The 26,348-nt window shown below is 40.6% G+C and overlaps 1 protein-coding gene across 2 annotated transcripts; it reads right to left on the reverse strand.

The window, feature by feature from the left end:
- Window positions 1–2,504: 2,504 nt before the first annotated feature.
- On the reverse strand, window positions 2,505–26,201 carry DYRK4 (dual specificity tyrosine phosphorylation regulated kinase 4). Of its 2 annotated transcripts, none has more exons than XM_027701144.1 (14): window positions 25,856–26,201; window positions 21,928–22,011; window positions 20,799–20,948; window positions 16,208–16,343; window positions 14,926–15,089; window positions 14,449–14,585; window positions 13,410–13,550; window positions 11,376–11,514; window positions 9,625–9,706; window positions 7,951–8,123; window positions 6,183–6,243; window positions 5,505–5,634; window positions 3,863–4,017; window positions 2,505–3,444 (listed from the first exon to the last, which is right to left on the reverse strand). In XM_027701144.1, exons 1-14 carry the CDS (start codon window positions 25,877–25,879, stop codon window positions 3,218–3,220), a joined length of 1,803 nt encoding a protein of 600 aa, XP_027556945.1. In that variant the 5' UTR covers window positions 25,880–26,201; the 3' UTR covers window positions 2,505–3,217. The 2 variants fall into 2 exon arrangements, with proteins under 2 accessions (XP_027556945.1, XP_027556944.1); XM_027701143.1 differs by having other exon boundaries at window positions 16,208–16,346; window positions 25,856–26,200.
- Window positions 26,202–26,348: the final 147 nt, after the last annotated feature.

Here is a 26,348-nt window from a genome sequence, read left to right on the forward strand (position 1 = left end):
TACAGAAATACTGCTGCACTCTCCTGGCTCAGACCTGCCCTCATCTAGCATGTGGTGCTTTTTTACTGTTATTTGGGTTAGGGTATAACCCTGAACACTCTGTTCTCAGTGTAGAAAATAAATAGGACAGTTTTATTACAAGCAGGGGTTTCCATGGCTGCCTCGTGCCAGGGCACTTGGGAACCATTTTGTTTAAAGGACTGGGGAACTATTTTGTGGTCCGGGACTAGTGGACTTCTTGTGGTTCTGCTTGAAGTTGCTTATTGCTGCTGCCTACCTCTGCTACACACAGTTCTGCTTGGGGTTGCCTATTGCTCTGCTTATAGTTCTCCCTGCTTACTGCTACTTATTGTTACTTACTGTTCTGTTTGCTTATTATTACAGTGCGAAGGGGAGCTGGGAAGAATGTAAGGTGGCGAGACCAGCCTGGGCTCACTGCCTGGGAACCATGTGCCCGGGGGGCAGGGAAACAACCTGAGAGGTGGATGAGGACAACCAACGGGCTGCACCAGAAGGCAAAGATTGCATTTTAAGGAAGAAAAGAGCGAGGGCTGGCACAGGAGGAGCGAGGGAGTGGCTATGCTAATCGAAGGGTCTCAAAAGAGCTCGTCCCTCCCAGTCAGGTGCGCTCGAAGCAGGTCACGAGTTTGGTGCACCCAGCGCACTGTTAATAACGTTCTTTGTTTCACTTTATTTGGCCATCTTCTAAATTTTAATTAGAGATATTTCTCAGAATACAATATTCTGGATATAAACATGGACCTCCCCACTACTGCTCATTGTTCCATGAGGTGTTTTTGGTGGAGTTATTACTCTTTTAGGGGGGGGCATTAAAGAAGAGCTGATAGCAATGCATTCAAAATTGAACACAGGCAGCCCGGAGTGACAGTAGATGGCAATAAAACATTAGTGAAGGATCCAAAGGCAGTGTTCAGGCAACACCTCACCACCAGCTGCAGTTCTGCATTCCATAAATTGGGACTGTGGTGTTTCATAGAATCACAGACTCCTTAGAGTTGGAAGGAACCCCTGGAGATCATGCAGTCCAACACCTCTGTCAAGGCACCGAACCAAAACAGTACAAATTATACTTCCAAGTGGCTAAGAATCTGACTTTTTATGTTATTTGATATTAGGATCAGTATTCTTATTTTCTTATCCCACATTGAACCCTTGCAATTAATCGTAAACCTCTTGCTTCTTGTCTTCTGTGTTACTTGCAAATAAAGTGTTTTCCAAATATCTGCAAAACTCTATCTGAATATTCCCTAAGCCTGATGACGCATCTGATGCCTTCATTCAGCCCCCACCAGGGGTGGGACTCCCTTTGAAATGTGATGAGGGTTCTGTCCACACTTTGCAGTACACCCACCGCGGCTATACTGTGCCAAAACACGCTGCATCACAGAACTCACTTTTCCCAGTACACCATTCTGGTGAAGAATGGGAGTATTTTATAGTTTCCAGGAGGGTTCAGCTGCAAAGGAAGACAGAGCTACAGATAATTCTGGCACTGTAAGCTGGCCTGCTTGTCAGTAATGGCTTTTGGTTGTGCTGTCACCTCTCACCCCGCCAGATGATTTGTTTACTCCTGTTACATTAGAAGTGTTTGAGGACCATTTCCAAATCCTTTGGGTTTTCCTTTTGCTCAAAGAGCCTGTGGGAGTTTATTCTTATGGTGACTCCAAACACCTACTGAATCTGAAAAATCGGTCCGAGAAACTGCTCAGAGACTTTTTATCTTTAAGCAGCAAGGTATTTGTTTATTCAACGTTGGAAGCAAGCCAGCTCACGCTGGACAAACTTGCTCGACTTGCAAGTGCAAAACTAAGCCATTTTATACACTTTAGATACATGGTTACATCATTTATTATACATATTAATAAGTAGGCTGGTCTCTGGGCGGAGTCTTTCCAAACATGCGCAGTCTTCTACTGTGGGGGTCTTCTCCTCAAGCCTTCGTCCCTCTGGTGGTTGCCATGGACATCTTCCTCAATTTGACCTCTTCAATTAGGTGACCTGAATTCTTCAAGCTTGCAAAATCCTGGCTCTGGGCCTTCTAGATCTTATTCAAACATCTAGTTTACCTAATTTATTACTATGTGTGTGTACTACTCCTATTCTTTCTATAATAAGGCCTTTGGTCCAGTGAGCAGAACAGAACATGATATTAACCAGCGTTCCTAACATGTTCTTCTAGCAAAACAGGTATTGAGGTTTCTTAGCAGGCCAAGATATCTCAGTTAACTCTTTTGGGCCTGGCTCATGTTTCACTACCAACACTTATTTCTCTTGGGATCACTGCAATGTCACTGCTGAAGTGGCAGCTGCATTTGGTAGGGCAATTTTCTCATCATCTCCATTTAAATGGCAGTACTATCTGTAAGCTACAGTAAATATAGGAGTTGTAATGAGGTGGGTGCTTTACAAATGCAATGAAAAGACAGCCTACTGTTCAAAGAGCAAAATGTTTAAATTAATTAAACAGATAAGTCATAGGGATCATAGAAATCTGGTTTGAGTTTTTCATTTTCAAAGTATGAAGTTAAACTTCCTATGAAGGACAATTTCCCCAAATCTTGCTTTAATCCATTCTTCTTGTTGACTGAATGAATACTGAGTGGAGTCCCTGCATAAATGGGCTCAGATTATCACTTTGTTGCTGCTAAGGAGCTAAATTTGCATTTCTAAATTTGCTAGGAAGGTGTGACAAATGGTTTCCAAGCAGTAGCTGCAGTATAGAAAAGAGGAAGATAGAGAAGGAGGAAAGTGAATATGCTGGGTTTGATTTCTCTTATATTTTATATGTAAGTAAATCCAATAATCTATCCATTAATTATTCCTGATTTATGCTGATGTAAGTGAAAGGATTCAGATTCTCCAGTCAACACATTTGTTCTTTTAGATCCAGGAAAATATAAAATTCAAAAAGTCTGTTACAATACCAAGAATAAGCCACTCTCCACCTCTACAGTCTCCATTTTATTGCTGCTAGTTGTGAAGAATCTCTGATCACAAGAATGTAGATGAGGAAAAGGAATGGTTTTCAAATTCTGTTTTGGTTGGCTGGATGATTTCAGGCTAAAAAGAACATTAAATATACTTACAATGTGCACAGCCCATGTACAGAGAGATATAGCTTATATTCCTGAGTACAAATAATACCTACAAAATATACTAGGTATGCAACTGAGCCAGTCATAGCTTGTGCTGTGCACTACTTAATTGGTGGGAAAAAAAAAGAAGTTTTTGGAAGAGCTGTTTCACCACTGTCTTCGGCTTGATCATATGGAACAGGCCTTTCCATTTGGTTTTCCAAATATTTCTCTGGAATAACATACTTCCTGGTGTTCTGCACATCACTTTCTCTTGTGTCTGTGAAGGGAGTCAGTCTTTCTGCCAGTTCATTTTCCACTTGATCAGATGGATCTTCCCAGATATTCTCTGCAATAAAAAAAAACAACAAAACCAAATAAAAGGATAGGGTAAGACTGCAGACTCTTAAAAAACACGATTGATACAAATTCACAACAAATCAGGTGGAAATTTTCCTTGGTATCTTAAAACCCCTATTGATGCATTCTTTTGCCTGGAAGTGAAATACACTACGGTGTGATGTCAGATACCATAAGTATTTTGCTCTCAGCAAGTAAAAGGTGGATCTTTAGCACTTCCAGCCTTCTTGTTGGCAGCTGCTCTAAAACATCTGGAATGCAGCTCTACACAAGTGAGAAATAGGGCCTTCACCCACCATATTTCAGTGACCATCCATGATCACCTCATTTAACAGATGATACCAAATACAAGGCAATCCCAAACACTGATATAAATGCGCTTAGTTCTCCAGGTAGAACATGCTTACGAATAGTCTCCTTTTTCTTTTCTGGTGCGGAGAAAGAGCCATCACTCAGTATCCTCAAGGTCTGTGTTTTCTGCTTTGCTCGGTGTATTTTTGGTTCCTGGATCCAGGAATGTTTCATTGCTTCGTCGGGGGTCATGCGCAGGGCAGGTTCCCACCTTCAATCCATGGCAGACAAATAGTTATTGAACCATTTCTAACTGAAAATTAGTTTAAGCTAGAAGATTCAGTCTTGTCTTCCGGAAGTCTGGTCATGAGGGCATTTCATGAAACAAAATAATACTGAAAACAAGGAAAAACCTTATATGATCTTCTCCATTCTTCAAAACTTACTTACTTCAGTGCTGTGTGCTTTGCTGATCAAACCCTCTGCAGCATCAAACCATTTTTAATATGCAGTGTTATTAGGGTAGGGACCCAAAATTACCTGTTAGAGGTTTGGTTTTTTGCTTCACTAAAGTTATTTTCTAAACTCTCTGATTCAGCTAGCAAACCAAAATGGATCAGTGATTCATAGAGACGCAGCAAACTGAGAACATTAAAAGCAACCTTCCTGTGAAACAGAGTAGGATGATCTTTTCCCCCATGTAACCACAAGTTGGCAGTTTCTTTAGGATTTCTTTAGGGAAGTGCTACTGAACTGCTGAAAGAAACTTAAAACAAGTGCTAAAGCAGACATAAAATATTAACCTTGCATAAGTTCCAGGTAACACTAGAAAATATATGGGACCATATGGGGTGGAGGCGTGGCTGAGTGTACTCTGCCTTTTTATCCTTGGCTAAGGGGAAGACATAGAGTGTATTGGAACTAAAAAGAGTCTCATCTCACCCAGGTGAACCTGACACAGGATCTTTGTGAGAATATGTTCAAAGAAGAGCTGTTTTCATACATATACCACAGTGTGTCACTGCCATTTCCAAGGCTTAGCACAGAAAATCCAGTCAAAACCAGCTAAATCAGCACCAAATATAATTCATGCTGGAGGAAGTTGGAAGACTTTCTTCCCACTGGCGCAGGAGTTAGATTTAAGTACAAAGCCAGACTGATCTCCAGATACACACTGCCTTGGGCCACTGCATTGCCATTATCTGTGTTATCTGGATACACCTTTATCTAATAAAACAGAAAGGATTTAAAACAAAGGCCTCAATGGATAAATAGCATTGCTTTTAGAGTTTAGTCTCCAGCATCAGAAGATGATCTGCTTTTAGGTATGACGATGTTTTGTTTCACAGCCCCAGGTTGGACAGGGCTTTGAGCAACCTGGGATAGTGGAAGGTGTCCCTGCCCATGGCAGGGGGGTTGGAATGGGATGATCTTTAAGGTCCCTTCCAACCCAAACCATTCTCTGAGTCTATGATTGCATGTCAGGTTTCTTTCATACTTTGGTTTAATCCAATATATCCTTCTGTGCAATAATTTGCAATGAACTGTGAATAATAATGGATATACAAGCGCTACTATATGGAAAGTGAAACGAAATAAAACAAACTAGAAACAAAAACACTCCACAGAAAAAAAAAAAAAGAAAAAAAACACAACAAAACCAAAAAACACCACACCCCAAGAGATACAAAGATTTTTAAGGTACAAGAGAATGAAAGCAAAGTTAAAACTAGCCTGTTTCACATCGTATGAACTCACATTAGGCATCCTTTCAGGAAGTCCAAGAAACCAGAATCGTGGGTTTTCAGCACTGTGCTTAGATCCTTGGAGTCTGGACATCTCTTTTTTCCCTTGCTGTTAGTGACGGATTTAGGAAAACCTTTGGAATCTTAAAAAATTAAAGACATGCTCAAATAAATTACGATAAAAATCCTCTCTAAATGTTTAAAAGAGTTCCAAAACCAGTATCCATATCCATCCCACTAAGTTTTTCCCTGTTGGATTGATAGTCTGCCAGCATTGTGGCAAACAGTATTGGTCACATCCTGGGGACTTCATCCTACACTTCGCTGCTTTGTTTATTTTGTGCAATTTCCAAACCCAAATTATACACAGAGGAACGAACAACATAAATAAGTTCCCAAAGCCCACTTTTAACAACAATATTTTTAAAGAGTACAACTGGAATGGATCTCCCAATCCCTTCCCTATCACCTTGGCAATTAGAGGCCCATAAGACTTGAAGAGCACAGCACCAGGTTCATTTGTAGGCCTCATGATACCTTTTTGCTTCTCCTCAATACCCCTTCCTGAAAGAGTTTTTAATCAGCTAAGAAATAGCAGAGGGTCTCTGGCCCTGCTCTCTGTCAGTGCTATCAACCAGTGATTAATTAGCAAGGAGGGATCCAGCAAGGACAAACAATCAGAAGCAATTACCAAAGAATGTTCGCTTCCTTGACGAAGCCTGAATCAAATCATCTGGTGGAAGACCCAGTACCTTCAACACAGAAAATGAATTCACAGAGTTACTCCTCATTTAATAAAGATACTGAAAAACCATCAGGTGAGATGTGGTATTTTACCCGTCTTATAGAAAGAAGTTGAACGTCTCAGTTGACTGTGAAATGTCTACAAAACATTTCCTCTTGTGCCATTTATTGTGGAAGGAATTAAGGGATTCCTCAGTCCTGTCTGTACATATCTTTGTATCAAAAATAGCAGGACCAGGGCAGTGATTGTCCCCCTCTACTGAGTACTGGTGAGGCCACACTTTAAATCCTCTGTCCAGTTTTGGGCCCCTCACTGCACGAAAGACATTGAGGGTCTGGAGTGTGTCCAGAGAAGGGAGTGGAGCTGGGGAAGGATCTGGAGAGTCAGTCCTATGAGAACAAGCTGAGGGAGCTGGGGATCTTTAACCTGGAGAAAAGGAGGCTCAGGGGAGACCTTCTCACTCTTAACAACTCCCTGACAGGAGGCTGTAGCCACGTGGGGGTCTGGCTCTGCTCCCAGGGAACAAGGGACAGGACAAGAGGAAATGGCCTCAAGCTGCAGCAGGGGAGGTTCAGGTTGGACATCAGGAAGAATTTCTTCACTGAAAAGGTTGTCTAGCATTAGAAGGGGCTGTCCAGGGAGGTGGTGGAGTCCCCATCCCTGGAAGTGTTCAAGAAACAACTGGAAGTGACGCTCAGTGCTCTGGTCTAGTTGACAAGATGGCAACTGCACAAAGGTTGGATTCGATGACCTTGGAGGTCTTTTCCAACCTTAATGATTCAGTGATTCTATGATCTTATAAATGATGACACTGGGATCTTCAGTGCCACAAACATCTCTGTTGGTGGCAACTGCAGTAGCAGGCCATGTGGAGAGATGCTGCCTTTGAAAACACTTGTACAAACTAAGTGTCACCAGAAGGATCAGACTTTGGGGCTGAGTTCCACATCAGGCTGTAGTTTAGGGATTCATATGGAGTAACTAAATAACTTGCTTTCATGGGTAGTTTTGCACCCATTCTAACATTTGTGCTGTGTAGGTGATCTGAGGCAGGAAATGTCACAGTACATTCTTAAAACTCTTTGAAAACATTTACAGAAAATGATAGAGCCAAACTCTTTGGTAGTTTCAGACAATATAAGGTGCAACAGCCACAAACTGTGGCTTGAGAAGTGCAGAATGGCTATTAGGAAACAGTTTTTCCACCAGGAGAGTAGAGCAGCAGTTGTGCTGGTCACCCAGCGTGTTTACACTCGAGGCTTTGAGGTTTTCAAGGTTTACTAGTCAGAGCCACAGCTGACTGCTCAACTGCTAGTAAAAATCTCTCTCAGCAGGACTTCGGACTAAAGACATCTGATTTGACTAGCACATATCTGATTTCTATGAGAAGAGTGGCCTGTAATAATTTGGATGGGTTTTCCTTCACCTTAGATATGTTTATTCTGTCCTAATTTCTCTGTCCAGAATTAAAGTATGTTTTCTTCAGAAGCAAGACAGTGAGTGTACAAAGCAGTGTTTGGCACATGAAATGTTCCAATAAATCACAGTTTTGTGCTAGATCCCATCCTCTCAAAGAGCCAGCTGGCTGCATTAAACCTCCCTCCGAAAGGCCAGGCCACAGCAATATTTCATTATCTCTTGAGATTTCTCTTTGTTGCTGGCATTGCAGTTTACCAAATGAGTATGCAAATCAAAAGACAGTCCCAAAAGTTACCTCCATGATGCAGGCAAGCTGGTCAACCTCATTTTCCCCTGGAAACAGTGGGTAGCCTGTGTAAAGCTCTGCTATGATACAGCCTAAGCTCCACATATCAACAGCCATAGCATAAGGATGACCAAGAATCACTTCAGGCGAGCGATAAAACCGGCTCTGGACATAGGTGTACACTGGATCAAAACAGAAGATTGGACAAGAAGCAAAATGTCATAATTTGGATTGAAATGTGGATTCCAGATTTCACAGAAGAGTGAAATACATGTTCAGGCATCATATCTCTGCTCTATCCAGGGATTGCTCACAGAGGCTCTGAAAACTTGTTCTAATCCCATCCTAAAATTAATGGGTGATTTGCTTTCCACTGTTCTATCTGGGAATTGTTCTGATAATGCTATGATTCAGCTCGCTCCATGTTCACTTTCTTGTTTGAAAGTCTTCCCCTTGCATCAATCAACAGGTCTTCATTATCACTGCAGGAAATATTGGTTTCACTGACAGTAGGACCTATCTTCTACTGCCTTCTGATTTCCCTATTAATATATTATAGCCCCAAAGGATCTCATTCCAAGACTGAGACTCACTGGAGAGAGTAGACTAATTCTTCTACGTCTCGACATTCAGACAACTGAACATGATTACAGCGTATAAACTTTGTTATTTTCTTATTCCTATCTCTCTAAGGGTCACTTTGTTTATATTCCTGCCTTTCTTTTTTCAGCTGAGAGTCTCCTCAGTCATTCTCCATCTTTCACTTATTTCGTGTTTCAGTTTGTTACTTTCTGCAAATATTCCAGGTTGTGTCTCAGACTACATTCTTCTCAAACATCGGCAAACCTAAATGGATTACACCCTCCTACAAAACTGGGATGTAAATCTAAAAGTCTGAATCCCAAAATATAGATTAGCAGGTTTGGCTTAGCTTAAATATCAGTCTTTCATAGGAAAAAAATTAAGCCATTTAAAACTAGTTTTGTTTTTCTAAGTTAATAAAATGCAATGCAGATTTCCTTCTTGGGTTTTGGTTTTTTTTGTTTCATTTGCTATTTATTGTATTACTTCTCTTCCTGATGATGATATCATTCTTACTTTACAAGGTGTTTATTGTAAATCAAATATGTCTATTGTAAATCTGTTGAGATTTATTATTAGGTTAATTTTATACATTCATTTCCTTTTTCAGATTTAGCTCTTGTTAACTCCTGCTCATTCTACTCAAATCTTTGATAGAAAAAAAACCAAAACTGAATTTAGACTTTCTAAATTAAAAGCACAGTTCCCATTGCCCTCCCTGTTGTATTCATATTAAAAGTACCAATTAAAATTTAACCATCTCACTGAGAAAGACTCTCTGTACTTCACAAACTTCTGTTAAGTGAAATATTTGGATTATCATCATAGGTCTGTTTCAGTAACCACTCTTGCAAGTGCAATTCTGATTTCAAAAGGAGTAGAGGAGCTGATCAGGTTTGGGACAAAGAAAAAGCAGGGTAATGTCTTTTTTGTCTCCTACCAGTATTTATTCCACCACCAGTGGCTTAACCACCAATTCATTAGGTTCTAATTAGGGGCATAGGTCAATATATTAGCCCAAGCAAATATAAATTTAACTACATCATTTAAAATTGAGAAAGCTTATTAAGAAAATTACATCAACTTGACTTTTCTGCAAACCTCTTTGGTCTTCATAGCAGCTTGATCCAAAATCAATAACTTTAACTGAACCTTGGCCGTTGTGGTATAATAGAATGTTCTCCTAAAAATAAAATCACAGGGAAAAGAGGGTTTTAACACCATATTAAGTCAGTGAACACTGGAAAATAAGCAATGCAAATCACTAACTCGAGAATATTTGCACTGATGAGCAAACATAACCTATTAGCTTCCTCCTGCAGAGTTGAATTTTAACCTAATTGAAAAAATCTATCTATATCAAGGATTTCCTTTGATTTCCCTTCTGATCGTATATTCTTCTCCACTTGTCAGAAGAGAGATGGCTGCCTTTATCAACCTTTATAATGATTATATGTCAAAGCTTTGAAGGCCTGAACAGTTCCCAGGTGGGTGCCAAATAATGACAAAATAGTTTCTTGGCTAATTAACTCAAAAGGATATGTGCCAGGAAGGAGAAGCTGCTAATGATGAAAGTCAAGGCAAGGACTGAATTCCACCACTCCGATGCTCTTGGTTCTTGGTGCATCCCCCTTCTGCAGATAAATATCCCTTCGTGCTCATGGTAGGACTCTGTCTCTATTATTGAATCCCTCACAATGCCAGGGAGCTGATCAGCTGGAAAGCCAGGCTTTGGAAGCAGTCATTAGTTAGCTTTAAATCCAGAGAAACTCCATATTCTACCTTGTGTTGTGAAATATCACAGGAGGCAGATGGGATAACAGATGTGAGCTTCAGGCAACATAAATTAAATTCTTAAAACTGTACAATTGTTGAGTGACAACAAGATTCTCTTTTATTTAACTCGCTAAATTTTCACTAATGTTACTCTGTTTAAATACAGACTACACTAATTGATGTTGCTGATCTCAGTCCTTCTCAGTGGCCACCTGGAAACACATTTCCATTGGGTTAATTGTTTCTGATTCAGATACTTCAGTTATCTTGCAACCCTCACTCCTCACTGCAGATTGATCTGGCAAAGATATTGGCAAGACAATGGGTACAGACAGTATGTGACTTGTCAGAATTCTAAATTCAGATACGTTAAGCAAAGTGAGAACAGAATTTCATCCTTTGCATTTTTATTTCAGAACTTGCTTATTGATTTAGTGGTTCACTTGTCCTTTTGAAAAAGAAATAAAGAGAAATATTTATCTGAAATGAAAATAAAGTTAAAATACTTTGAGAATCTCAGAAAATTGCAAAAGTTTAAGGTTGGGGCTTAAGGAGAATGGAAATGCTTCATGTAGCAGGAATACTCCAGCTGCAGAATTTGGATGGCAGATGTTCCTCCAGAAGCAGGTAGGCACCCTAAATACTGTTCTACAGAATTCCTTTGTCATTTACTAGGCTACTTAATTTTATAGTTAGGCATATGAAATTAAATAGACTTTACAGGATAACAGGCTGCCTTGTGAATATTAACATTACAAAGTCCCTCATAACAAACCACTTAATTTTACAAGTATTTTTTTTTCTCTAAGCAAAATGTCATTACCTGAATTGGATTCATATTTGCATACATTTTGGCTACCAAACAATCTTGTCTAATACTTCAGTGAATGAACTGAATCAATGGAAAAAATCAGCTGACTGTAGTAATAATACTAACACTAATAAATTATAGCTTCTATACAAATATCCCGCCAGCTTTTATGGATTCTTCTTAGAGTTCCTTCAATTAAAAAAAAAAATAAGATGAACTAATGTATTCTGTACAGAAGAACAGGTTATGAAATGCTTGTACTTACAGGCTTCAGATCACAGTGAATGATTCTTTCCTGGTAGAGCACTTGTAAACATCTCAGCACACCCCGAGTGAAGTGTCGGATTAAAGACAGACTGAAACCTTGGAAGTTGTTCTTTTTGATCAGCTCATACAAATTTATTCTGTGGAGATGGAGGAAGCAAAAGACAGAAGGCAGAAAAGAGATTGGGGGAATTTATTTTTAAGGCATGATTAGTTTCCACTGCATAGAGGGTATTTAGCTTTTCTTCTTACATGAGGGAGGACTCATGAAGAAGAAAATTACAACTATTTTCCTCCTGGAGAATGTGTTCTGCATGTAATATGCACAAACATCTCCCACATCTGAAGACGTACTATCAGTGAACTTGCCTGCTTGCTAAACTCTGTGCTATGTTATGCAGCTGTGCTGATCTTCACCAAGAACAATCACCATTCAGGAACTGAAATAAATTTTCTTCAGTCTCCTTTCACCCTCATTTCTCTTTGCTGTGGTACCTTGTGTAAATCATCTTTCTCTAAAGATCTTTAATCAGCAGTAGATATTTCTAGATAGACTCCTCCATAAATTCAGGTCTCTTTAGGTTTTTCTATGCCTCCTGTGACCCTCATGTCTTAGCTCCTTCCAGAGGGGCTTTAAATGAGGTTGCTGACTTCTGCCAGCATGTGAATGCACAAGGGCCTGGAGTGACAGGACAAGGGGGAATAGCTTCAAACTGACAGAAAGGAGGTTTAGATTGGCTATTAGGAAGAAAGTCTTCCCTGGGAGGGTGGGGAGGCCCTGGCTCAGGTTGCCCAGAGAAGCTGTGGCTGCCCCATCCCTGGCAGTGTCCAAGGCCAGGTTGGATGGGGCTCTGAGCAACCTGGGCTAGTGGAAGGTGTCCTGCCTGTGGCAGGGGGGTTGGAACAAGATGATCTTTTAAGTCCCTTCCAATTCAAACCATTCTAGGATTCTATGATTCTATGAAGTACTGAGTGCTTAATCTGTGATCATTTTTCAGAGGAGGAAATGGTCACAGGGCTGGTGGCTCTTAAAGGGATGCACCAGTGTTTCCTCAGCAATATGATCTCAGGAGGTGTCCTCAGCACGACCCCACGTGCCTGGAAGGACATAAACAACTGCAGCTTTCTGTCTTCCCTGCCTGTGTGTCCACTGGCCTCAACCAAGGTCCTTTCCTTTGCATCTGAATTTACCAGGACTTGACGGAGAAGGAAGATCACAAATGAAAGGCTTTTCACTATGTTTTAAGGCAATAAAAATTTTACCAGACAAACATTTTTCTACGACAACCAGTCTTCAACTCCTCTGTAGAGTTAAACATAGTGTCTGTCCCATGAGTTTTTTCCTCTGTGTTTCCATAGCAGCTTTCTGAAAAGACTGGTCTGTGTCTTCTCTGGAGAGGAGTCACCTCTTACCCTGTGTGTCTCTAAGTGACAGACTCACATGTAACAACACAATTATTTAGGTTTCTTTGAGATCAAGCCATCCATAGGGTGCTGAATCTTCAGCAAGGCTGTAACACGTGTAGAAATGGGGACTCTACTGTAAGGGATGGGGAACTGTGGGTAACCTCCATAATTCCAGGTTAATTCTCTCATTACAACGAGGTTGATGACTAAAATTACCTGACTTCTCTAAAATTTCTCCAAAATTCATCCTAAGATGTGTCTTGCAGCAAAGGTTCATCAAAAAGCAAGAAGCAGCTTTATTTTTAAATTATTTGATATTATTCATATTTATATAGCCTGAAGTTTACCAGTCCTGAACTCATCATTTTACTCTTTTCCTCAGAGGTCTTTCAGGGAAGAATACTTCAATACACAGCACAGAAAATAAGGGATTGTATCATGTCACTGTCTGTGTGAAGTCTTTTTCAGTTCACCTTGGGTGATCAAAAGGCTCAGTGTGTGTTCAGTATTCCTTTCTTGCAACATGAAGAGCTGCCAATTCTTCTGAAGAAGACATAGAAATTAAAGCTTGTAAGGCACAAGGTCTAAAATGCTCTGTAAGGTTTGTGTAAAGGAAAATGTACTTTACCCCAGCAGTTCAAAGGAAATACAGAAGTGGTTGCGAAAGTAGAAGTATTCCTTCATGTGGATGATGTTGTGAGTATCATCTTTGTCTTTCTTCAAGAGAGCATCTAGGATCTTCACTTCCACCAAAGCCTGGCTGTGAAATCTGAAATACCATGTGACACAGGAATGATAACATTAACTCAGTGTAGTACTTGTAGAAATATAAATGTTACAAACACCACAATCTTACTGTAAACTCAGCATGTGGGACAATGATTAAAAATGTGTCATTTACCCCTGAAAACTACTGTAATTTTGACTCATTATTGTTGGTTCCTAGTCTTACATAACACTTAAGGGCTGCTATTTTGACTGGTCTGAAAAAGCCTTTGAGTGAAAAAGTTTCAAATGAGCATCCAGAGTAAAATCCTGGTGTTTTCAAAGTCCATAGGAACGCTTCTGTTTACTTGAACAGGGCCATATTTCACACCTAGCACAGTCAGTCAGTTTTGAAGAGTGTCTTTACATTTAGTGTTCAATGAGGGGGAAAATGGAACAGCTAAAACTCTGTTGCTGGAGTCAACAGCATCATTCTCATCTGCTTCATTGACTCTGGTTCAAGGTAACATCAATAAAAAATTTGTGACCAGCCATATAAGAAGAAGGGGTTGCTTAGGATCCACAGTGTAGAATTTTTCACATTAAAGTAAGAGAGGGGAGCATTCCAGCATATTCCTGTGGTTTTGGGGTCTTGAGGGGAAGTGAAGGTTCTCAGCTCTCAGTCATTCAGGACTGGTTACCTTGGCTGAGTGTGAACTGTGCCACAGATATAGAAACCTCCATGTAAGCCTGGAAAAACTGTGTTTGCTTTCATAGGCTGTGTCTTCTCTGGGTCTAGGCCAATTCTCAGTCCCTGACATGCCTTTTCTTCACTCTGATCTCACTGCATTTAATGAAAACCTGTTGTATAGGAGGTTTGATTTTGCCACATTGTTGTGGTTTGTCACTGCCTATATACAACACAGATGATTGTACTGCTTTAAAGGCAACGGACGCCTCACCTTTTCTTATTCCTTATTATTTTCAGTGCCACTAATTCATTGGTTTTGTGATCCAGGCATTTGGCCACCTGCCCAAAGGACCCTTTCCCAATGACCTCCAGCACTTCGTATCGATAGGCAATGTGGTCATGTAAAACCTTCAAAAAGAAAAGAAAAGGGTTCAGATTCAAACAGCATAGCAAAGATCAGGCTTTAAAAGTAGCTCCTGTGTGTGGGAGTTTGCTGTCTATGAAAGATGATAGACCAGTAGCAAGCAAAGCCTACATTAAACAAGGGTTTAATGAGAAAATCACAAGTGATGCTCCAATAGTCCAATGCAAAGTGGATTCTCCTCTGAGCTTTGAAGTGATTGGTAATGATTTTTTCACATTTATCTTCTAGAAACAACATTTATCTCATATATAACACTTAAGAGTTGGCACACAGTCACTACAAACTTATTGAGCTGAAAATAAAAACCATGATTTTTCCACTTACCTTTAAGTAGGAACCATGCTCATCATCATAACAATTATTATTCTGGGTTTCAGGCAAACCTTCAATCTTTTTAGCTTCCAGGCCAAGAAACCATAGCTCTGTATAATTGAAAATTTCTTTTTGCTCATAGACTGTTAACTGGTTTCTAAAATTTTTCAAGGCTTCTAAATCAGAAAACAAGAATGTAAAAGCAAAAATCAATAAAATGTCAGAAACCCAATTGCAAATTGCTTTTACAGTGGAACATTTTACAGCAGAGCACACCACTTTGAGCAGGATGCTGAGAAAAGCTGTTAGAGGTCCCTTCCAACAAGCATTCTACAATTTTGTACAAATTTACATATAATTTTTATTTGTTTTTTTACTAAAAATATTACATTTAGTAAAGCATTCCTCATTTGTCAGCAAGACTTTTAGAGAGCTTAGGTAAAAACTACTTGATTCTGAGGGAAGCTATGTGCTTAGGTGTTTTTGAAAATCCCATCTGTTGCCTGTCAGATTCATCAAGCTTCATAGCTTGCATAAAAAATATATGTTTTTAATGGTTTGATTGTCATTGGCAGTAAGGTTTAATTTACTAAAGCTTTCAAGTGCTTGTTTTTCTGATAAAAAATATCAAGTTCAGATGCATTAGGGATTACATGGAGACCAAATCTGCTTCTCCTACTTCTGATTCTTCCTGCATGGAATCATTTCAGCTGCCCTAACACCTCCACTTATATCATTTAAATGTGGATATATATTCAGACAGGAGCATTATAAATCAACATGTTGCATGCATGTGTGGGTGTTTTGTTAAACAGTGGCAGATCTTCATCCAGTAATGCAGGGCTGCTAAACCATTTCAAAGCAAAAGGCCACTACTTTTTTTTTTCTTAGACTCCTTCTAAAAATAGATTATCTCTGCCAGAAACTTTCTAGAACTGAGAACTCCCAAGATGCAGTTTAGCCCACACCAATAAAGTGGGACACAGCTACCAGCAAGTGGGAAAAAGTTTTATCACTGTAATAGAATATTGCTGTCACCTCCATGACCTACTCTTACGCAAATATACGTTCTTTTGTATAATTCATAATTCTGTCCTATATTTGTGTTAGTCTATTCCTTCTCTTGTTGTGCACATATTTAGAAGTCTCTGAGCCCATCCATATTCCTTGTGCTCCAAATTGTTTGTTAAACATTCCAGTAACCATTTCTCATGGAACCTCTACTCCCTGAGTATCCTGACTGCACACAGTCCCTGTCACTCCAGTTTTTTTAGCATGTCCAGTTATATTCTACCTGAAGCTGTCATAGGCAGTTTGACCCCGTTGCTGGTGCTTTCCAGTTCTGATGCTTTTGTCTGGGCTCTAGTGTCACTTTCAGGAAGACAGTCTGGAAGGCTAAATTGGGAAAAATTGCCTTGAGGTCCATTTTCCTGCTGAGAAAAAAAAAATTAGAAAATATATATTCCCAAAGACAAAGATACAAGATATTTATTTTGAATTTGTTGAGTAATCTCTCTGCAGATTTTGTGCTGAGACAGAACAAGCAAGCCTGGGGACTAGAATGTCCTGCTTACCCAGAGAGTGAATTCTGCCAATAGCACTAGATGGTATTGGACCATGGAAAGATAAATCTCTATAAATAAAAGAATGTGTGAGGGCAGAAGTGCTAGAAGAAAGAAACTGCAGAAGAAAGGACAAACGGATGTCACCTGTATCAGCAAGTGACCGAGATCCCAGCACACACAGATTCTCAGGACTCTCAGAATGGGAAAACAAAGAACAGACTACAGGATCAAGCCATGAAGAGATGAAGGAGATAAAAGAGCACTAAACAAGCAGATAGAAGAGTCTGGGACAAGGATGCTGGATGTGGGGGTCCAGGCCATGTTCTCTTCAATTCCTTCACTGAAGGGAGAAGACTCAGCTAGAGATGCATCCAGTGGATCCATACTTGGCTGAAAATACAGGGAGGATGGATGGATACATTCTATGGATGCAGGATGAGGAACAAGAATGTCTGAGCAGAAATGGAATTGATCTGATGAACCAGAGCAAGAGTGTCTGCAAAGAGCTTTGCTAGCTTAGTGAAGGAGGGTTTTAATGAGGCACAGCAGGGAAGAGTCATCGTAACCTAAAGGGTCACATGGTAATTCAGTCACCCCAGTATCTGCTGATGCGACAAAATCATTCTGGGAGATTTTTGGGCTGTGTTCTTAATGCAGGTGACCTGAGATGAGCTGCTGGACAAGTTACTCACGCCCAAGGAACAGCTGGTTGAGGATGTGAAGGTCAAGGAAAGGGCAGCTTTGACTGCGGTGACTTTGTGATTGTGGAGTTTAAAATCATCAGAGAAGTGAGACAGACAAACAGAATTACAAACCCAGTGCTTCAAGAAAGCACCTTATGGCTTGTTCAGGGATCTCCTCATCATAAACCCGTGGAAGACTGCCCTGGAGGGCAAAGGAAATTAGTAGAGCTCATTGCTCTTCAAAGTCAATCTCCTCAAAGCACAAGAAGGGTCCATTCTAACAGGCAGAAAGTTGCACAGACATTGCTGAAGGCCAGCAGGGATGAAAAGGGAACTTCTGACCAAGGGCAAACACAGGAAGGAGCAGAAAAAAGGTGGGAGCAGGGATGGGTTATCTGGGCAACATGCAAAAGACACCAGCTGAACGTGCAGGCGGGATTGGGAAAGTCAAAGCTTAGCTGGAATTGCAGTACATCACCAGCAAAAAAACACAGGCTAGGGAAAGGTGAACCCACTGCCCAGTGGAATATGGGTCCTAGTGACCAAGGATTTGGAAAAGAACTCAATGCTTTTCGTTGGGAAGTTTTGCCCTCTGGCCTCCCAAGTCCCTGAGTATAGAAGCAGTTCGTGTAACAAAGTGGAGGAAAATAATCAGGGAGCACTTAAGTAGCTGGACATACCTATGTCTGCAGGACCAGGTGGGATGTGCCTGAGGGTGTGGGAGGGGCTGGCCAGTGTCATTGCAAGGCAGGTCTGTATCATCTTTGGAGGTCCTTGGCAACCAGGAGCAGTTCCTGACCATTTGGAAAAGGCAAACATCACACCTACCTTAAAAAAAGGGAAGAAGAAGACTTTAGGGAACAACAGGCTGGTCACCCTTACCTCAGTCACTTGGAGGGCTATGGGACAATTCCTCTTGGAAACCATCTCCAGCCAAATGAGAGATAGGAAGTTGATTTGGAACAACCAGTATGGATTTGCCAAAAAATGGTGTCTGAACAATGTGATTGTTTTCTCTGATGAAGTGACTGGCTTGGACAATGGGAGAAAAGCAGTGGACATGGTAGGCTTTGACTTGAGCAGGGCCTGTGACACCATCTCCACTGTGAATGTGAAGCCCGAAAAGTGAGAGATGAACTGGATAAATGGATCATAATGTGAATGGAAAATAAGCTGGAAGGTCAGGTTCCAAGGACTGTGGTCAGTGGCAATTGGTTAGTAGTGAAATTCCTCAGGGATCAATACTAAAGGCAGTGTCTTTATTAATAACCTGGGCCATGGATGAGTTCACCCTCTCAAATATGCAGACCATAGCAGGCCTGCCATCCAGAGGGATTTCAGCAGCCTGGAAAAGAGGGCTACAGGCATTTTCTAAGGTTGAACGAAGACAAATGCTAAGTCCTGCACCTGGAAAGGAATACATCCATGCAACAGGACAGGCTGGTGGGCAACAGAATTGATGCAGTTTTCCAGGGAAGGGCTTGACAACAACCTGAGCACGAGGTAGAAAAGAAGGCCAAACAGACTCCAGGTTGAATACAACCAAGAGAACAGCCAGCAGCAGGGTGGGAGAAGTGATCTTCCCCTCTATTCAGCATTTGTGAGACCACAGTGGGAGCACTGTGTCTAGTCTGGGGTTTCCCAGCACAAGAAAGACATTGACCAACTGGAGTGAATTCAGGAGATGGTCAGGAGCCTGGAGCACAGGATGTACAGGGAGAGGTCGCAAGAAATACATCTGTCCACCCTGCAGAAGAGGAAGCTTCAGGAGAGACCTCACTGCTGTCAAGATACTTGACAAGATGGTACAGGGAAAGCAAAGCCAAACCCTTCTCGGGTGCACAGTTCTAGGACAAGGTATGTGTCTAACCAATACAAGTTGCCACACAGGAAAAGCTAATTAGATATTAGGAGAAATATTTTTTTACCATGAGAGTGGTTCACTATTGTAACAGGTTGCTCTGAGAAGCTACGGACTCTCCAACCTTTGAAATATTCAGAGAGAAGTTGGTCAAGGCCCTCAGGAACCTTCTCCAAGTTTGCTCTGCTTGTAGTGGGAGGTTGGGCTAGATATCTCCCAATCTAAATTATTCCTTAATTTTTTTACTATTTGTCATCCCTTGAGAAAGTCCTGATGACTCATACAAATGGGACAGGATGGAGATAAAAAAGATCAGTCTCTCTCAGTGTCAGAAGGGTACAAAAGACGTATTCAATAACCAGCACATGGTTTGCAAGACAAGAACGCAAGTGATGTGATATGGACTGACCAGTGGGCAACCCTGGGCCACTGTGTCCTTGCAAGAAGTCCTGACTGGTACCACTTTGATATGTGCATCTTGATGCTGGTGAATTTTGAGTTAAAAGTGTGTGCAAGCAAAAAATGGGTTTGTTTCAAAATGAAATCATCTCTCCATACTTGTCTCTAATTTTCCTACTTTTTTTTTCAGTATTAACTGGTACAAAAGCAGGGCAACACTTGGACAGCTCAGGTCTGTGCTGAGGCAGGTATTTTTATCCTGCTGCGCTGCACCTTAAAAACTCCCCTCTCCCCTTTCCAACACACACTCCCTCAATTCAGGAATGCTGTGTTATTTCTAAGGAAGGGTAAACAAAGAAGGTCTCCAAAACAGAAAGCACATAATCATGCCATCCAGACTAAAATGTTTACTGTCCCCTGGCATTTCTAAGCCAAGCAAAAAGGCTTTCTTACTAGTGTTTACACAACTTCTTATATAAGTCCATAAATTCCATTTAAAGAATAATAATAATAAAATCCCCTCTGTAAAACGCTTGGCTCCAATCTTTTCACAGCAAATAAAATGGAGGGATGGTTCATTTCCGCATGCAAAGGTTAATCATTCAGTTTTGCAGAAGTTGAGTGCAGATTTGATTTAGGAAGGCCACAGAATTAAGCTTTAAAAAAAATTTAAATTATTTTGGAGACTAACCTGTTCCCCTTTATGCTAGTTTGTGTCTTGTAGCTTTGCCCAATGACACAATTGACATAATTGCCCCTAACCAAATGAAATAATTTTTAATAGGAGCAATCTGCCAATTTGAAACTCAAAGTATTTGAGAAGACTCTTGACCTCCCAAACAAAATGCTTAATGTGGGGACTTCCAGTGAAAGAGATTTGAAAAGACTTCACATCATAACCCTATAGAACCTGTCAAAACTTTTAACAAAGAGAGTCCATTGGAGAAGAAAGGTAAAAAAGGTAGTGATGATGAGTAGTGCAAGTCCCTGATTTGCTGGGGAGAAAAGCAGCAAAGGAAGAAGAGTACAGACAGGACGGACATAAGATTTGTGAAAAACAAGGGGAAAAAAGGAATGATGAAAGTGCAGATGACCTCAAAACCTTCCTGTTGGGTGTCCTTTAAAATATCTGACATTATAGACAGCCATGCTGGTAAGTGATCTTTCTGGTTGACTGTTTACAGTTCTTACTTTCTTTTTTTCCCTCTTTAACTATGGCTGAAAAGAGAAACTGGAGCAAAGACTGACACTAAATGATTTCTCTCTTCCCCCACACCAACACTCTTGTGACACTTTGCCACTGACACTCTCAGTGGTCCTTAGAGAGAGGCTGTTTAACCAGGCCAACATAAGATGTCCAAGAGCTTTATAACTCACCTGAAGAGAGGGGAGGACACTTTGCAAGCTCTTATTTGCTATTTGAGGCAGGCTGCCCTCAAAGGGGGGAGGGTTTGCAGAGTCTGCAGCCAAGCCATGCCTTGCTTGACCGTCCAGGTGTTGGAGGGAGAGAACACCACGGCTGACCCTCTAAATGGAAAGCAGAAGTAAATATTATATAACGACCTAGTAAAGCAATTCTGTGTCACACCTACAGAAAGCAGAGGGGTTTCAACCTTGGGAAACGTAAATAGTTCGCTCCTGACACCTAATGGCAGAGGGGAAACGAGCACATGTGCTCTGGCAGCTCCCGGTTGTACCAAATGGCAGGAAGAGATTGTCCGGGCAATTGGGCAGCCCGGCACATTTTAGGGCATGAGCTTCCTCACAAGAACACCTCCATATGTGCTTGTATTCATTGGAATAATCCAGAATTATCAGCCCTTCCTAACCTCTCCCATTTGTTGTTTGCAAAACACTTCTATGCCACTCATTATTTAAAGCCAGTCATTTAAGGGCACATGAATGTTAGAACCTCTAATACCCTTGAATATATAAAGTCAGAGAAATCCCACTTTTAGCAGCAAAGAGAATTTTTGACGTAGACTACTTCTTTGGTAAATGATTAAAAAATATTTGAAGTAGATCAACTCTGCACTGTGAAATGCAGAACAAGGTCCAGAGAGCTGAGGCTACAACCCTTATAAACCTATTAAATTTTTGTCATTGGGCAAGGATAGAAACAGGTTTTTCAAGCTTTTGACAACAAAGGTGAGATTTGATCTTTTCTGAAAAAGCAAAGAAACAAAGCTCTCAATCCAATCAACTTCAGTGAGAAAGTGTTTTATTCCAATACCATGGATAAGTCTTTAAAACCATAGAACTTAGATCCTGGTGGACTTTTCCTGAAAGCTTCGGGAAACCAAAGTGATTTGGCAGAAGAAATGCCTCAAATGCTACTGAACCCAGTAAAACCAAAATAGTTGCAGGCACTTGGGACAGTCATAGAGTGGAAATGGAAGAAAGCAGGGAATAGAGGATTTGTCTCCGCTCATATTCCTTTATTATAAAGAGTTTCTTAGAAAACAAGCACTTAGATATTTTTAAAGTCAGTTGAAGAGTCACATACCTGATGGAAGACTCTGCTAGATCCCAACTGATCTCTCTCTTGAACAGCCAGTTGAGACTGAGAAAAAGCATCCACGTGGGAAGACTGCAAACATGAAGTGTTGCTTTAATAAAAAACTGTTCTGGAAAAAAATGTCATGAAATCTCTGTATGGTCTCCGTGTTTCCTTCCTTTGTGACAATGCCTGTGCCAGTGCAGGAGAGAGGACCACAAAAGCTGCTGAAAACACACTATGGTCTAACAATTCCTCTCCCAGTTGAGCAGCTGTTTTGTGGGCAGGTGCAGAGACAGCTTGCTTTGTTATTATTCCTCTCAGAAGGCTTGATATGCTCATGTGGTCAGTGAAGGGGAAGGGGGCCCTTCCCATCCCTAAATACGTCCTCAAAAGCTGGCAGTGAGTCCTCTTGGAAGGACAACTTTAAACTGCCCCACAAGGTAGACTGTGAGCTCATCCACTGTTAACAGCGGAATTAAACTGATTCAGCTTGTGATTTAAACACAAATCAATGTTTAAATTTACTGAAATATATGGGAAAAACTCCACTGGTTCCAATGGACAGATAATATTAGCAACAGATACAAAAAAACAAAGCCATGGGGAAAGTGCTAAGCAGCTCAGCATTTTTAAGATTTTGCTGGTGCTTTCAGTAGTTTTTTAATAAACATGATAAGTGGCATTGCACATTTCTGTCCAATAGCAACCTGCAATGAAATGCAGAAATCTTTATGATAATTTAGATACTGAAAAGTCTTGTGATAATTTAGATACTGAAAACTCTGTGGCTAAAGCAGTTTGGAGCTCTGCTCTATAGGCTGGAGTGAATCCCACTGTGTTTTAATAAAAGTGCTCTCTTGTCCCCTGGGCTTTGAGACACGTTTCTTTTGAGACACCATTCTACTCATAGTGAAAAAAAAAATCACCTTTATCCAAATAGACACACCAGTTCCACTATAGAAGTTGTAGAACAGCAACATTTTCTTCAGAAAGAGAGGAACTCTAGAGTTTCAAGATAACAAATATGCAGTCAAAATTATCTTGTGGATGTGAGTTGCAGATTGAAAATACTTGAATAAAGCAGCATGGTATTTTTCTTTATTTGTTTTACAGCCAGGCCTTCCAGGGCCTGTGTCTGTCACACATTCTTAAATGGGCAGAGGACCTGCTGCTGATAAAGTCTTGCAATGACTTTTAGCCTATCCAGTGCCACTGTCAATGCCAGGGGATCACTCTTATATATATAGATAGGAATAAAATCATAGAACCATTGAATCATTAAATTATAGAATGAGTTTGGGTTGGAAGGGAGCTTAAAGATCATCTCATTCCAACCCTCTACCATGGGCAGGGACACCTTCCACTATCCCAGGTTGCTCAGAGCCCCAGGGTTCAGGCATCCACAGCTTCTCTGGGCAACCTGTGCCAGGGCGTCACCACCCTCCCAGGGAAGAATTTCTTCCCAATATCCAGTCTAAACCTCCTCTCTGTCAGTTTGAAGCCATTTCCCCTTGTCCTGTCACTCCAGGCCCTTGGAAATAGTCTCTCTCCATCTTTCTTGTGGGCTCCCTTCAGGCCCTGAAAAGCTGAAATTAGGTCACCCTGGAGCCTTCTCTTCTCCAAACTGAACAATTCCAATTCTCTGTGTCTTTCCTCCTAGCAGAGGTGCTCCATCCCTCATCATCCTGGCATCCCTCCACTGGACTCGGTCCAGCAGGTTGCTCAGGACGGATAATACATCCATCCTTGGATATGAGGTTGGATTAGAGACCTTCAGAAGACATTTCCAAGCTAAACATGGAGATAAAACTCCATGAAGGAAATGTTGCCCTTTGGCTGTCTTACCATCAACCATGAAGACACTACTCAAGTTGGGCAGAGCAGCTGGAAACTGCCTTTTGAATAACTGTGATGTTCACGTGTCCTTTCTTTTCATTTGAACACAAATAAATAAGTCCTTCCTCAAGCTTCGAGGGTAAATTTAGGATTAAGAACAAACTGAGAACAACTTTGAGCCTTATCATGCTAATTAGGTACAGCTTGAGAGGAAGGGTCATGGGTATCTCTGAAGCAGAGAATATTAGGAAAGGGATGTGTACTAAGACCTCTCTTTGCAGGACATAGTAATTCCCATTTTTTTGGAACTGGAGATGAGCTTGCCAGGGGTAAGGGATTATATGCTGTAGATCCAAAACATTCCCAGAACTACCAACATCCAGAAGAGAACCACTGGACTTCCACATCCTACATGTGAATGTCCTAGAGCACAATACAGTTTGCCCAGCACAACAAAGATTTCTATAGGTGACCTATGGAAAACCTAGTGCCAGAGTATTTTTATAGAAAAACACTCCACATGCAAACTACATTTCTTGCATTTCAAGTAAGAATTGCATGTTGTGAAGGTGAGTCTGGGATGCACATTCAGAACTCTACCAGATATATCAATATAGCTCTTAATAAGGCTATTAATTTTAGTGCATGTTGTACTTTTCCCCACACTTCATCCATACTTTATTCTCATCTAGCTTTCATTTTCAGTTTCTGGAGCTGATGAAAATATCCCAATTCATTTAGAGACAGTTTCTTTAACTACTTCATGCTTTTGTAACTACAAGTCAATATAAAGCCAGGATTTTAGAGAGAAACAGCTATGACTGAAACCCAAAGAAACAATGGACTTTGCATACCTGTACAGAAGAATCTTCACTCCAAAATGGCATTTATTCCTTTTAAAAGGCTAAGCATTACTAAAATATTGTTAATTTTTTAATCATTATTATATTTACTAACAAAGCATGAAAAATTCACCAAATGTCTTTAAAGCCCAGTAAGAGCTAAGGAAGCAGGTGAATAAGCTCCAAGATGTGCTGCCAGAATTTGGAATCCATTTGATTTCGATTCAGTGGGGAAAGATTAACAAGATTTTGATTTCTCCTTTCACACTGCAAAAGCAAAATCAGTCCATCAGCCGGGATAAAAAAGCCATGACTTTTTTATCCTGGAAAATTGTGATTCTTTTTGTCTCTCTTTCTCAAAACCTGGTTATTAAGGGTTTATAGCTCTCCATTGCTCTTTGAGCAATTTATTCAAAACATCTTAAAATCAATAACTGATCAATCCTCATAAAATTCCCCCAAACAGTTAAATAGAATAAGATTTTTTCTGTAGAAAAACTGATCTGTGCCTGCTGGTGGCTGAATGGGGAGCAGGTGGATTGATCAATTAATCCACACAGTGGCTTATTTCATGGTCTTGATCCAGGTGACACATTAGAGCTACTTTAGCAAAATCCTGCACTTCTAGTACAGGGTCCACAGCTGAGCTGTTGTGACTGGTTTAATTCTGGCACATGCACCTCAAAGAAAAACTGCAGCAACTGTTACTATTCCACTCCATTTCATTCTGGTTGTCCTACTCCCATGGCACTCAACCTGTCCCACAGCTCCAACGCTGCACTTCAATTCCAAACTATCAGTTCCTGCTATTCCAGCCCTTCAAATCATGGATCACCTGGATAATTCCAGTTATCACCAAACAAAAAGAACAATGTCCTCATTCACTGCCTAGTCTGCAGTCATGAGGACTTTTAGGTGCTGAGCATATAGCATTCTGGAAAATCAGAAATCATGATATATTTTCATAATTCCCAAAATATCAGCTGATTTTTTCAGTACTACGTTGACCATAGAAACCATAGAAATGCATTAAACTTTTAGAAATTATTAAATACACAACTACATAAAATATAGACTCCATTGTCTCCTCATTTAAACAGGTATTCTCTTCTCTCTGTTCTCGCAACTGAATAAAGCCTGTAGAATGCACGGACAGAATGCAGTATAGGTGTTAAATCGTGCAATACATTAAAAAGCCATAGCAAATACACTCTCACTCACACAAAACACAGTAGAAACATAAACATTTTCCCCACCTTGTCAACTATTTCTGTCAGCATAACTGCAAGAGCTGTTAACTGCAGGATAGAAGTTGTTTATTCCATTCAACGAAGGCATTTCAGGAAGCCCACCTTCATCTAGTCAGAGCATAGCAGGAGCAGTTCCATACACAGTGCCCTGATCAGGAAAAAATGGATAATGCTTCTGCTTGGCTTCAGATTTAAATTTTCACCCCGGAAATATGCCAGTGACTATTAGCTGCTCTAGTATTCTTTTGGTGGCCATCTGTTCCCTTTCTCAGCCTCCTTCTAGCCAAATATAATTTTCCATATTTATCATGGCAAGTCAGTAATAAGAAAGCCAAATATAACAGGATTGGCTGTTCTCCTTGTCATCTCAGTCTGTTCTTTCTCACTGAGCTCATGCGCTTGTGAAACCAAAAAACACTTGAACTTGTATTTTGTCAAAATTTGTCACAGAGACCTCGCTATGCAGTGAGCAAAATCTTTTCAACAAGACTGACAGGTT

The sequence above is a fragment of the Neopelma chrysocephalum genome, unplaced genomic scaffold (assembly GCF_003984885.1).
Source record: "Neopelma chrysocephalum unplaced genomic scaffold, ASM398488v2 Primary Assembly neopelma1_149, whole genome shotgun sequence".
Lineage (NCBI taxonomy): Eukaryota > Metazoa > Chordata > Aves > Passeriformes > Pipridae > Neopelma > Neopelma chrysocephalum.

What these genes read in the sequence shown, in the direction of transcription:
- DYRK4 (XM_027701143.1), bottom strand. Translation starts at nt 25,879, where the DNA reads ATGCTGACAGAAATAGTTGACAAG. An exon ending in AGCTTGCCTGCATCATGGAG is followed by an intron (nt 6,244 to 7,950) that starts GTAACTTTTGGG and finishes TCTGTGTTGAAG; the next exon opens with GTACTGGGTCTTCCACCAGA. An exon ending in TTCCTGAAAGGATGCCTAAT is followed by an intron (nt 4,018 to 5,504) that starts GTGAGTTCATAC and finishes CATGGATTGAAG; the next exon opens with GTGGGAACCTGCCCTGCGCA.